The sequence below is a fragment of the Pteropus vampyrus genome, unplaced genomic scaffold, assembly GCF_000151845.1.
Source record: "Pteropus vampyrus isolate Shadow unplaced genomic scaffold, Pvam_2.0 Scaffold2, whole genome shotgun sequence".
Lineage (NCBI taxonomy): Eukaryota > Metazoa > Chordata > Mammalia > Chiroptera > Pteropodidae > Pteropus > Pteropus vampyrus.
In genome coordinates this window covers 19,241,082-19,255,793 of record NW_011888783.1, presented here as the reverse complement: position 1 = coordinate 19,255,793, position 14,712 = coordinate 19,241,082, and the positions used below count along the sequence as shown (strand labels likewise).

General features: G+C 38.1%; 1 protein-coding gene across 6 annotated transcripts in view; it reads left to right on the top strand.

Annotated features, from left to right (window-relative positions):
• Window positions 1-5,331: 5,331 nt before the first annotated feature.
• Window positions 5,332-14,712, top strand: part of UBR3 (ubiquitin protein ligase E3 component n-recognin 3 (putative)) — a 187,984-nt gene continuing 178,603 nt past the window's right edge. For 4 of the 6 annotated variants that reach the window (XM_011357796.2, XM_011357824.2, XM_011357814.2 and 1 more), the window contains exon 1: window positions 5,393-5,940. In XM_011357796.2, coding sequence (XP_011356098.1) covers window positions 5,393-5,940 — 548 coding nt within the window. Of the gene's footprint in view, window positions 5,941-14,712 lie in introns of all 6 variants that reach the window. The other 2 variants (XM_011357832.2, XM_011357787.2) reach the window with 1 other exon arrangement.

The window sequence follows — 14,712 nt, the reverse complement described above, 5'->3', positions numbered from 1 at the left end:
AGAAGCCAATTTGAAAATGGAAAAGGACTTGAGTAGACATTACTCAAAATACTATATATAAATGACCAATAAGCACATGAAAAAATGCTCAACATCATTAGTCACTAGGGAAATAAAAATTAAAACCACAGAAAGCTTATACCCATTAGGATGGCTATTAACAATAAAAAGGAAAATAAATGTTGGCAAAAATGTGTAGAAACTGGATCTCTTATGCATTGCTGGTGGGAATGTAAAATATTGCAGCCTCTGTGGAAAGCAATTTGGTAGCTTCTCATAAAGTTAAACATAGTGTTATATCATATAATCTAACAATTTTACTTCTAGACATATACTCCAAAGAATTGAAAGCAGGGACTCAAACAGGTCCTTGTACATCAATGTTTATTTTAGCTTTATTCACAATATTCAAAAGGTGGAAACAACCCATGTGCATATCAATAAATGAGTGGATAAACAAAATGTGGCTTATACATACAATGTAATACTATTCAGCCATAAGAAGGAATGAAATTGGGGTGCATGCTACAACATGAGTGAACCTTAAAACATTATATTAAATGAAAAAAGCCAGACACAAAATGACAGCTATTGTATGATTCCACTTATATGAAATATCTACAAACATTTGTTGAATTAATTTGCTGCATGGATAAGACAATAGATGAAAATCTGGTTGTTAGTAGAGATTCAGAGAAAGAAACTTTCCTTAGGTAAAAAAAAAAAAAAAAAAAAAAAGAAGAAGAAGGGAGGAAAAGAAAATTAGGAAAACTTGTAATGATATTAAATGATAATAAAAAACCCCCAGAAGGTTGTTAAGCATTTATAACCTTGGAAAAGTTGCTCTTGTAGAGGACCTAATGTAAGTCAAACCCTTAATGCACTGTCATACTCCCCCCCGCCAAATATTTCTAAAGCATGAGTTGAGAAAATTACTAAAAATGTTTTTGCTTCAATATTAAACAAATAAAAGACTGGCAGTAAGTATAGTTGCAAGGTAGTTACTAAGGTAGGAAGGAAAGAAAGGAGGGGAGGGAAAAAAGGGAGAAAGGAGAAAGATGGGCACATGCAGGAACAGTGAATGATTTTTCTTCCAGGGTTTGTTCATATGTTTTGAAAACTGTGAAATGAAGAGTATCACTGCTACTTGTGAAATGGGGATAATGGTAAGTACCTCTCAGGGTTGTTGTGAATCTTAAATATGATCACTTGGAAGAATTCTTTGTGAGTAGTAGGCACGGTGTTTCTTATAGTGTGAATTTCAACGTTTGTCATTAGAACTGGTGAACTTACTGTACATAGTAAAGGTCTGGTGTATATTTTGGAGGCTGGGAAGAAACATAGAAGTTAATAATGTTGTAGGTAACTTGTATTTTTATGTTCCCAGCACGTATGGCCTCCTCTGCCTTCTGGTAATAAGGGTGGCGTGAGCACAAGTTGGGTCACAGTTCTTCTCCAGAGTTTTAAGTGGCCCTGGCAGAGAAGAAACACTTTTTCCTCTGTTGTGAAGTTGTGGAAATATGTTCTAGAAGTGGGGTTGAGAGAGGCCCTTGTACAGAAGTTATCGGAGACAATAGAGCTGATGCTCACTGAAAGCAAAGATGGAGATGCATCCAGGTTCATCTCCCCTTTCCTTTCATGTTTTATATGATCTAATATGGTCTATTTGGTTTAAGATAGTTCAAGTTGGGTTTTTATCTCTTGCAACCAAGAAAGTCTTGATAAATACAAAAACAATTTTGAAGTACTTACATTAATTTATAAGTTGTCTGTTAAGGGTGTCTTTTTTAACTTTGGAAGCAATGATGTTATCTATCATTTGTTTATAGCTTTTACCTTATCTGTGTGGTTTATTTTAATTTGAAAAGCCAATTTAGAAATATCACAAGATTCTTCTTCATGTTAATTAATATGGAATACATAAAAACACATAGTTTTTTAGATACTATTTTGTAGCTTTCTGTAACCGCAGTATGTGCATTATTTATTTAATGTCTTCAGTAGAGTAACAGTAGCATGCTTAAATGTAATCCTATAAAGTGTAACATTTAAGGGAGTGCAGAGATTTCAGCTGAATTTCAGTTTGGCTTTCCCTCATGAAAATATGATCCTTGTAGGAATTCCCCATGACACAGCACAATGATTTAAGAGGTAATTTAGAAAAAGAGTTTTTATATTACACTAACACACTATAAAAGAAAAATGTCAGACTTCCTGGATCCAAATGATAGCAGCCCCAGACACTCTAAAAGAACCAAAAATTTGAGAGTCTGTCATATTGACTTTGAAAGCTAAAGCAGTAAAATAGTTTTTCCCTAGATAGAAACTTGATTATTTTATTCATCTCAAAAGATAAGTAATACTTCTAATTATTATTAACTGTTTTATTGAGGTATAATTTCATACCATAAAATCCACCTGTTTTTAGAGTAGAATTCAGTGATTTTTAGTAAATTTCCATAGTTGTGCAACCATCACCATAACCTAAATTTAGAACATTTCTATAATCCTAAAAAGATCATTTGTGCCTATTTGCAGTCACTTCTGTTTTTATCTCAAGTAGATTACTCTTTTGCTAATCTACTTTCTGTCTCTATTGATCTGCCTTTTCTGGACAGTTCATGTAAATGGAATCACACAACCTGCATTTTTTCGGTATCTGACATTTTTCATTGACATAACATTTTTGAAGTTCATGTTGTAGCATGTATCAGTAATTTATTCCTATTTATTGTTAAATAGTATACCATTACATGAATATGCCACATTTTGTTAATCTACTTATGAACCGATAGACCTTTTGGATCATGAAGTTTTTTGCTATTATGAATAGTATTGTTACAAATATTTACCTAAAAGTGTTTGTGTGGATATACATTATAAATTCTCTTGGGTAGATGCCTAGTGCAGAAATGAAGGGCTTTACGTTCACTTTATGTTTAACTCTTTAAGTAACTGCCATTTTACATTTTACATTCCCATTAGTGAAGTATGAGGGTTCCTATTTCTCCATATCCTTGCCAACATTTATTATTGTCTGTCTTTTTGATTATTGCCATTCTAGTGGATGTGTATAGTGGTATATCATAGTTTTAATTTGCATTATTTAATGGCCACTTACATATCTTCTTTGGTGAAATGTCTATTCACATGTTTTGCCCATGTTCAATTGTTTTTTTTGTATTGTTGTTATTACCAATTATTTTAATAGTTCTCTGATATTGAACAGGTCTGATATCATCATGATCAGAATAGGTGGGAAATCTAGCAAATGTCCAGGTTTCTGTACATGTACTGCAATGTCTATGTAACTAAAATAGGGGAAGGTATTTAAATGTTTTGTTGTTGTTGTTGTTACATAATAAAAGAAGCATTTGTCAATAGTGGAATTTTGTAGAAATTTGTAGAAATTTAGGAGTGCGTGGAGATGCTGAAAAAGCTGAATTTCCAGCATGCATCATCATGGTCAAGAAGAGCAGGCATCTTTGTTATTCTTTACAGGAAAGCAGTCTTGGAGAAATACCAGTACTCTTCCCCAATTCCCTTAATCCATAGACACTGATTATTGAATACACACCAGTTCTACCTTAGTTTGAAATGTTCCTAGATTTTATTTGGCTTATAATTTGGTGATTCATTAAGAGAATTATGGAGCAACTTTTCAATTATTTATCATTGTTAAATGCTGATTGTGAAATGCTTTATTAATGTAGGAGGTCAGGACATGTGATATAGTCTGTTCTATTTATGTACAATTCATTGATAACACTGGAAGTTAGTTATGGGAATTTAAATTTAAATTTCGATTTTTAGTTCTTTGAAGGATCATTGATAATCTCTTCCAAGATTCAGATTTTGCTAGATAGGGCAGTATATAACTTCTGGAGCTTCGATTTCTTAGGTCTGAGGTGGGGCCTGAGGATCTGTTTTTGTGAGTAGAGCTTCAGGTGATTCTCAGGATCAGGCAAGTTTGCAAAGCACTGGTGTGGTAGAAAGAGCAGGGCTTTAGAATCAAATAGACCTGGGTTTTAGTCTCATCTCATTTAATTGCTAGCTGTGCGTTTTGGGGGACATATATTACCTTCTTAAGTTTTAATTTCCTTTAATAATAGTACTGACTTTAGAGCAGCAGTCCCCAACTTTTTTGGCACCAGAGACCTGTGCTCCTAGGAGAATCTAATGCTTGGCGATCTGGGGTGGAGCTGAGGCAGTGATGCTAGCACAGGGGAGCAGCTGCAAATACAGATGAAGCTTCGCTCACACTCACCACTCACCTACTGCTGTGTGGTCAGTTTCCTAACAGGCCATGGATAAGTAGTGGTCTGTGGCTTGGGGGTTTGGAGACCCCTGCTTTATAGGATTTTTGAGAAGATTAAAAGAAATAACATCTATAAAGAACAGGACCCATAATAAATATACAACAAACATTTTTTATTGCAATTGTTCCATTTAACAACAATAATTAGACAAATTTGAGCACTTAAGGGCAACGATGAAGAAGACTCATTTTGTCCTCAAATGTACCCATTTAGCAGTGGGGTGGAGATGAGCTTTACAGCAAAGGCAATGTTATGTCATCAAATAAGTTCAGGGTCATTGTTTATTTTTTTTGAAGAATGACATGCGCAGACATTGCTAGAATAGAGATGTGGGGTGAGCATGTGGGGTGGAGTAGGGTGGGAACTAAGAACAATAAAAACCCAAAGGCAGGAAATGACAAATCATCTTCAGTAAACAGTAAACAGTCCCATTGGTCTCTTTCATATGGCAAACTTAGAGCAGTGTCAAGAGATAAGGATAGAAAGATAGGCTGAGTTTTGAGAGATTTAAGCAGTTTGGCTTGTTTCAATTAAAGATTTTGAACGCAATAATGATTAACCGGGTAATAGTGTGATGGTAAGAACTGGGAGGATCTGAAATTAGAAGGTTGCTTCAATAGTAATAGTAATTCAATAGAAATTAAAGGTTTGATAAGTAGGAATTTATATCTCAAAATGAAATGCAGATGCCTAAAAGACATCTGAAGAATGCTGCGTATAATTCCTATAGTCCAGGTAAAAAAATTATTAAAATATAAAAAATATTAAAGAATTTCCGTAATAAATATATATTTTTAAGGCGAGTCCCTTCCTTCAGTAGCTCTTAACTTTGAGAGCCAAGAGGTGGTGGGGGAAGGGACAGAGCAGCGTCCCTGGCGAGAGGGGGCGTGTGCAGACAGAGCAGGCACCGCAGCGGGAGGGGGCGTGTGCAGAAACAAGGACGCAGGCGGAGGTGCGCGGCAGCTCTAGGGTATCGCGAGAGTTGGGCGGGCCGAGCCATCGCAGCAGTCAATTCCCCCACCCTCCCGGGAGGAGCGGCCAGCCTTGGGCTCTCCAAATTCTGAGCTCTCATCATGGCGGCGGCGGCGGCGGCGGCGGCCGTCGGGGGGCCGCAGCCGCCTCAACCCGAGCTGCCCACGCCCGGACTGGCCCTGGACAAGGCGGCCACCGCCGCGCACCTGAAGGCAGCCCTTAGCCGCCCGGACAACCGGGCAGGTGCTGAGGAGCTGCAGGCGCTGCTGGAGCGAGTGCTGAGCGCCGAGCGGCCGCTGGCCGCGGCTGCGGACAGCGAGGAGGCGGCGGCTGCCAGCAGCGGAGGCGGTCCGGGGGCGGCAGAAGAGGAGGCCCTGGAGTGGTGTAAGTGCCTTCTGGCGGGCGGCGGCGGCTACGATGAGTTCTGCGCGGCAGTGCGGGCCTACGACCCCGCGGCGCTCTGCGGCCTGGTCTGGACAGCCAATTTCGTGGCCTACCGCTGCCGGACGTGCGGCATCTCCCCCTGCATGTCGCTGTGCGCGGAGTGCTTCCACCAGGGTGATCACACCGGACACGACTTCAACATGTTCCGCAGCCAGGCCGGGGGCGCCTGTGACTGCGGGGACAGCAACGTGATGCGGGAGAGTGGGTGAGTGGAGCCTTCCCCTGGGGCGGGGGTTACGGCGGGCGGCTCAGGCCAGGGTCTAGGGAGGCCGGGAATGGGGACCCTGGAGCCGATTCTGAGCTGTCAAGGGAGAGGAGTGGGGGAGGGTGCAGCCACATGGGGTTGGAGGTGTTTGAGCTGTCAGCGGTGGAAAGGGGGATGGGGAGGAGGGAAGATCGGAGAGCTTGTTTAGGGGACAGGGCTGTGAATTTGCGAGGAAGCCAGGGCAAGTGAGTGATAGCGAGAGAAGAGCCAGTGCATAGGGTAGCAGGAGAGGGAGAAGGAAAGGATACTTGGGGAATCTGGTGTCGAGCTGTCAGTCGTGTACTTGTTGGGAAAGGCTGTAAAGCAGCTTGGTTCTTGGGAAGAAATGATGATGTGATTTGGATTGGCTGGGAAGGCGAAGGTATTGGGGACCAGATTTGGTCGCGGGATGATGAGAGTCCGGGAGGCGGTCTTGGAACTGCAGGAGAGGGAGGACAGCTTGAGGAAAAGGACTTCTGAACTGTCAGTGTGTCTCAGTACGAGGGAAGGAGCTCTTGAGCTTATGGAGGTTGAGGGAGGAGGGAAGGGGAGGGGCCTGCATGAAAAGTGACTGTTGAGCTGTCAGTGGAGTATTTGGTGTGCTGGAATGACATCTAGAATTGGGCTACTGAGCAGTCAATTATAGAATACCCTCCATACAAGAACAAACAAAACACTAAGCGAATTAGGAATCAAGTGTTAGCTTTTCTCCAGTTAAAAGGGCGCCTTATTCACTGACTAATATGTGACATCTTTCTAAAAGGAGACACTCAACAAAAGCTTTTTCAATAGGAGCAGTGTTGCGACTTAGGACAAAAGACATTTCAGAGGTTGCAGTGAGTTAAAGAGTTGGTAGATGTGGTGTCTTGGCTTGGGGCATGATCTTCATGCCTAAGGAAGTCCTAGAGAAAGAAAAAACTTCGTGAAAGAGAGGAGATTTTAGCTGGGCAGTAGTTGAAAGAATGTTAGCAAATCCAGTTATTCAAGTTTTTCAGATTTTAGCTCTTATAATTGTAGAGCGTAATCCCTTTAGAAATGGTCACTACTTCCTTCTTTGGAGTAGTTGTAGGTTACTGTTACTCTAGAATGTTTGTAACTAGATGCAAACAAGGTTCCTAGGATATTAAAAATGAACAAGACATGGACCTACCCCTTAAGCCGCTTACACTGGAGTAGAAAATGATAAATTCCTTTAATACTCCAGGAGTTAGAGGAGGCTTCCGTGCAGAAGAAAAAGACTTCAGAATGGAGGTATTTTGAGGTTACTACTACTAATAGGATTACTAATAACAACAGTAATGACTGCAGCTAATATTTGAGAGCATAAAGTGTAAGACCAACACTTAAAAATACTTTTTAAAAATTAATTTTTGAATAGACAAAATATATAGATAAAGCAAAAAAATAAAAAGTAAAAACACACAGTTTGTGAAGTTTCCCTCCAATCTTGTCTCCCATTCTGCCTAGTTCTTTCCCACCACTGTTAGTTTCTCTTAGTTTAAAAACCAAGAAAGATGAAAATATATTTTGATTTTTCATTCTCTTTTATGCAAAAAAAACCCATACCACATTCACTGTTTTACACATCTTGCATTTTCCCCTGATCTAAGAGGTCTTTAGATGTCAGTAAATCAGTGTACTCTATTTAGAAAAACAAAACTGCTGCATGGTGCCCTGTGTCATGAATTTGCCTTTATTTAATCATGGACAGTTGGGTTTTGAGGGACAATTGGGTTTCTAGTATGAAATAAAAAACCTGGTATACTTGTCTTTTCACACCTGTGCAAGAATATCAATGGGATAAATTCTCAAAAGTGTGATTTCTGATTTGCTCTCCATAAGACTAAGTATTAAGCAGAGTATGAGACTCTTGTTTCTAACAGCCTTACCAACAGCATTATTAAAACTTTGGATTTTTATTGATTTATTGGTAAACAGTGGTCAAATATTGACTGCTTTAAATGGTTTAATTCATGTAATCTTCAACAACTAAGATTATTACTGTTGTTATTCCCACTGTACAGAAGAGGAAAGTGGAGCACAGAATTTTAAAAAACTTGCTCAGGATTACGCAGATAATAAGTTAGGCATGCTGGATCCAGAGCTTGACCACTCAACATTTCTCTCTACTGCCTCTACAGATAGCATTCTTATTGGTACTTCTATTAATGTGTTTTGTCTTTGTCTTTTTCTTTTTTTTACTATGCCATTCTTATTTGGGCCTTTGTTTCTTTTTTCTTTTTAAAAACTTACATTTTTAAAAACTGTAGGAGGCACTTCAGAACATCCGAGAAGGAGTTGAAACATTCTTTTATTGATATTTAGACATTTTTACTTCTTAGTCTAGTTTAGCTCTTAAGAGAACCTCAAAGATCATGAAAGTAGGAAGTAATATTGCTTCTATCCTGCATTTTAGAACATAGTGGTAATTATCAGGTTGATCTGAATGAGAGACAAATCTGATATCTAATTGTGATGCTTCCGTGCAGGGGTGGAAATAGGTCAGTAAATTTCTTTGAAGATACTCATACAGGTTTAGGGCATCTGGGCTGTAGATAGTCTACGTCCTAATATCATAGCTTTGCCTTTACTGACATCTCATATGCATGTATTTATTTTTTTACCCCAGTTTGGCAACCCTCTATGAGTTGATGTATAGTATCTAAAGATTTACTGTCTTTCTGAAATACAGAACTATTGCCTGTATGTGCCAGCAGTTTCCATATCCAGTTTCAAAAAGGCCAAGAATGAACAATAAACAGTATTGTGGTTACATGATTATTCTGAAATATTTACAACTCTTTGGGTTGGATAGATTAAGTTTTCTAGGCTACATACCTAATCTACTGCTTTGAAAGACAGGTGATGTTAACCAACAGTGCAGGTTAAAAGGCTGCCTCTGGGGAGGGGGTGGGGGAAGCCCACCTCTGGAACCTTTTTAGAACTGGAAATCATCAACAAATTCTATCAGTGTTCTTGGTTGGCAAAGCTGGATTATCTTGGCATTGACAGAATATATTTAACTTTTCTCAGTTTTTGACATTTCTGAAAATCCTTTTAGGTTACTAAATATTGGCAATGTCTTGACTTTGGGGTTGTTTGTTATTCTAACAGCCGTAGAAGTTTGTAAATCTCATTGTTCAGTAAATTTTTAAGGAAGGATTCCACTTTTCTCTATATCTGTGTTCTTAGTAACAAAGGAAATCCTGCAGTGCTTTAACCCTTTTCCTGAGTGTTTGACTGTTGTGGGTGTGATTGGAGATGGGGAAGAATCTTGGAATCATTACAACCTGTATTACTATTTAATTTTCAAATTTGTAATTATGGACCTATTTGGGGAAGAGTCAGTTATTTTTGATTAGTAGTATCGATATAATAAATGTGACATTAACAGATATACAAAGCAAAGGAAGAAACAACTGAGAATTCATTTGTGAGATGAGATCACAAAGGCTATGGAAACTATATATTAATTGTATATATAATATCATAGTTTTGCCACTAATGAATAAGTGCAGTCATTGTCACAAATAGTTTATAGATGCATGAGCCAAAAAAAATGTAATGGAAAATGTAAAATAATGTCTGACTTGTTTGGGATTCTGATGGTACTAACTAGAAATTGGAATTTTAAACATTTAGTTCTCAAATTTTGTTGCAAAGGATGACCATTTTCATGTTCAATCCTGTATTATAGATATATTTGCCTCCTTGCTGGTTCTCTCTCAGATTCTAAGCTTTTTAAAAAATAGGAACCTTGTCTTACTCTTAATCACAGGCCAGCACAGTCTCTTGCACTTAGTAGGTGCTTAGTAAATGTGGAATTAAACTGGGTAAAGTAGTGGCTGTTATACCTGAAAATTTGTCCTAAGATTACATTGCTTTAGTTTTTCAGGTATTGATTATTAAATCCATAACATCTTTTTTGAAAGTACTTCAGAGATAATTTCTTTCTTAATTTCAAAAGTAATAGATATTGTTTATAACATAAAAACAAATGGATAAAGTAGAACATAAAGGTTCCTCTTTCTTCCATCCTACTCCTCAGTGAGAGAGTCCCCTTACTTTCTTTTGGGCTTAGTTATACATTTAAAAGATGTTAATTATAATTTACTTAGCATTTGTAGATACTTTGTTATGAGAAATTTTTAGGTTATGTGGTCTGTGGCAATGCCAGAAAAGGAAGCAGTGAGTGAGTGGTTGAATTTCTGTACCTTGCCTTTTCCCCTTTAACATATTTATTGTACAGTGTGTCTTATTAGTATACATAGAATGGTTTTTATTTTTTATTTTAAAATTAAATAGTATTCCCTTGTATTTTCATATTTTTGTATTTTACTGTAATTTATATAGTCAGTTCTTTACTGATAAATGTTTAGATTGTTTCTAGTCTTGGGCCATTATCTTGGGCTATTATATGCACTGTTGCAGTCAGTATGCTTCTATATACTTCTTTGTGTTTATGTGTGAGCATATGTTGAGGATAAATTCCCAGAAGTTATATCTTGGTTAAAGGAAATGTTCATTTGAAACTTTCATAGAGCCATCCAAAGAAATTAATTTACATTTCCACCAACAGTGTATAGAAGAGTGTGTTCCTTCACATTGTGGCTAGTATACAAACATAATATCACGTTGTGGTATTATCAGTATTTCTGATCTTTGTTGATCTGATAAGGGACAAGTGATATCTTATTTCATCTGTTACTCCTCTCCCCACTACCCTCCTCTCCCACACTGGAGTATTTTGAAACAAATCTCAGGTGTCTTATAACTTAATTTATAAATATTTGAGTATGTATCTCAGTAAAGAGATATGAACTCTTAAAATATAATGCAAGTATCCTTTGACAAATGAATTGATTTACAAAATGTGCTATATACTTAAGATGGAATATTATTCAGTCTTTGAAAGGAATGAAATTCAGTCCAGATTCAAGTTGGTAGAGTAGGTAAATATTGTGCTTGCCTCTTCCCACTACATCAAAATTACAGCTAAATTAAAGAACAACCATTGTTGGGAACCACATGAAGACTGGCTGAACAGAAGTCCTATAACTAAGGATATAAAGAAAAAGCCACTTTGAGACTGGTAACAGGGGTGGGGATGAGGAACAGGCAGGCCCCTCACCCATGGTGTGGTGGTTAAGAAATGGAAAAGATATCTCAATTGTGGAGGTACCCCTTGAAGAGTGAGGGATCCCGGCTCCATACCGTCTCCCTAGACCAGGGTACCTCTCCAGGGAAGAGGAGTCCCCGTAACTTCTGGCTGTGAAAACCAGCAGGAACTGTGGTTGAGTGAGACGAAGGGTGTTCCTCTTAAAGGGCCTGTGCATTGACTTACTCACAGACTCACTCACCCTGAGCTCTAGCACTTGGGCAGCAGCTCAAAAAGTGTCAGAGACATATGAAGAGGAGCTGAACTGAGTTGCTTCAAGGCAAGAGCTGGAGGGGCAGGGGTCAGGGCAGCTTGCTCGGGGTTGGAAGGGCTTGCAGACCCCCGCCCAAGAGGCCTTAGAACCTGGTGGCTAGCACCAGAGCACCACCCAACCATCTCCACAAATGATATACCCAAAGGGCATACTAGGCAGGCACCAGAATCCTGCTAAAGCGAATCCTGCCCTGTAGGGTCAGCCCCTGCACACAACAGCTCCTCCACTGTAGTCACAGCTAATCATCCTGAAGGTCAGTACCTCCTATTTATGTGCCAACAGCAACCAAGGGTCAACTATAACAAAAGGCACACACACAACCCACACAAGGGACAAATCTGGAGTACCCAACTCAGATGAAAAGGGAGATAGTGCCACTGGGTCTCACAGGACACTTGCTACATAAGACCACTCTTCCAAGACTGGGAGACATAGCAGATCTACCTAATACATAGAAACAAAGACAAAGAGGCAGCCAAATATGGAGACAAAAAAACATGTCCCAAATGAAAGAACAGAACAAAGATCCAGAAACTAAAAAAAATGGAGACAAGCAACCTTCCAGATGCAGAGTTCAAATCACCGGTTATAAGGTTGCTCAGTGAACTTAGGGGAAGAATAGATGAACTCAATGAGAATGTTAATAAAGAGATAGGAAACATAAAAAGTGGAGGTAGAAAAAATAAAAGAGAACCAGTAAGAAATGAAGAGTACAATAACTGAAATAAAGAATACATTGGAGCAGGGGTCCCCAACCCCCGGGCTGCATACCAGTACCTCCTGTGGCCTGTTAGAAACTGGGTTGCACAGCAGGAGGTAAACAGTAGGCAAGCGAGCCAAGCTTCATCTCTATTTGCAGCCACTCCCCAGCTCTAACATCACTGCCCCAGCTCCAGCTCAGATCGTAAGGCATTAGATTCTTATAGGAACACTGGTCCCTAGTGCCAGAAAGGTTGGCGACCACTACATTAGAGGGTATCAACAGATTAGATGAAGCAGAGGACTGAATCAGCAATTTGGAAGACAAGGTAGTGGAAACCACTTAACTAGAACAGCAAAAAGAAAAAAAGAATTAAAAAAAAAATGAAGATAGTTTAAAGGACATTTGGGACAACATTAAGTGTACCAACATTGCATCATAGGGGCACCAGAAAGAGAAGAGAGAGAGCAAGGGATTAAAAACCTATTTGAAGAAATGATGATGGAAAAAACTTCCCTAACCTGGCAAAGAAAATAGACATAGAAGTCAAAGAAGTGCAAAGAGTCCCAAACAAAATGAACCCAAAGAGGCTCACATTAAGACATATCATAATTAAAATGTCAAAGTTAAAGACAAGGAGAGAATCTTAAAAGCAGCAAGAGAAAAGCAGTTACCTACAAGAGAGCTCCTATAAGACTGTCAGGTTATTTCCAAACAGAAACTTTGCAGGCCAAAAGGGATTGGCAGGAAATATTCAAAGTGATGAAAAGTAAAGACTGACAAGCAAGATTACTCAGCAAGGCTATCATTCAGAATTGAAGGACAGATAAAGAGCTTCCCAGACAAGAAAATGCTAAAGGAGTTTATCACCACCAAACCAGCATTATAAGAAATGTTAAAGGGACTTCTTTAAGAAGAGTAGAAAAGAAAAAAAAAAAAGGATAAAAAGTAGGAGTACTAAAATGATATAACTACATGCCTGTCAATAATTACTTTAAATGAAATGGACTAAATGCTCTGATCAAAAGACATAAAATGGCTGAATAGGGAAGAAAACAAGACCCAAACATATGCTACCTTCAAGAGATCCACCTCCAGTTGAAAGTCATACACAGACTAAAAGGGATGGAGAAAGATATTTCATGCAAATGAAAACAAACAAAAAAACTTGTGTAGCAACACTTACATCAGAAAAATAGACTTTAAAACAAAGGCTATATAACGAGAGACAAAGAAGGACATTTCATAATAATAAAGGATTCAATTCAACAATAGGATATAATTCTTGTAAACATTTCTGTACCAAATATAGGAACACCTGAATATATAAAGGAAATATTGATGGACATAAAGGGAGGGATTGACAGTAATAGAGTAATATTAGAGGACTTTAACACCCACTGACATCAATGGATAGATCATCCATACAGAAAATCAACATGGAAATAGCAGCCTTAAGTGACACATCAGACCAAATAGATTTAATTGATATTTTTAGAGCATTTCACTCCAAAGCAGTTAGAATGTACATATTTTTTAAGTGCATATGGGACATTCTCCTGGGTAGACCATGTTATGCCACAAAACAAGTCTCTGTAAATTTAAGAAGGTTGAGATGACATCAGGCATCTTATCTGATCACAATTTATGAAACTAGAGATCCATTACGAGAAGAAAACTGAAAAACACACAAACACATGGAGGCTAAATAACATGCTACTAAACAGTGAATGAGTTAACAATGAGATCAAAGCAGAAGTGATAAAATACCTTGAGCCAAATGAAAATGAAAATACAATGACCCCAAAAATCTATGGGAAACAGTCAGAGCAGTACAAAGAGGGAAACTCACTGCAATACAGGCCTACCCCAAGAAACAAGAAGAGTCTCAAACAATCTATCTTTACACCTAAAGGAAAAAGAAGAACAAACAAAGCCCAAAGTGAGTAGATGGAAGGAAATAATAAAGATCAGAGCGGAAATAAATGAAATAGAGTCTAAACAATACAAAAGATCAATGAAAACAAGAATTGGTTCTTTGGAAAGATAAACAAATTGATTAAACTTTTAACCAAACTCATCAAGAAAGAAAGAGATGACCCAAATAAATAAAATTAGAAATGAGAGTTGACAACTGACACCAAGAAATACAGAGGATTATAAGAAAATGCTGTGAACAATTACATGCCAAAAAATTGGACAACCTGGAAGAAATGGATAAATTCCTAGAAACATAAATCTTCCAAGACCGAATCAAGAAGAAACAAAATCTGAATAGACTGACAACTACTAATGAAATTGAATCAGTAATCAAAAAACTCCCAACAAACAAAAGCCCTGGACAGGATGGCTTCACAGGTGAATTTTACCAAACATTCAAAGAAGAATTAACATTTACTCTTCTCAAACTATTTCAAAAAATCAAGAAGAGGGAAGGCTCCCTAATTCTTTTTATGAGGTCAGCATTACCCTGATTCCAGAACCATACAATGACATTACAAAAAAAGAAAACTATAGGCTGATATCCATAATGAACATTGGTGGAAAAATCCTCAGCAAAAAATTAGCAAACCGAATTTAGCAATACATTAAAAAGATCAT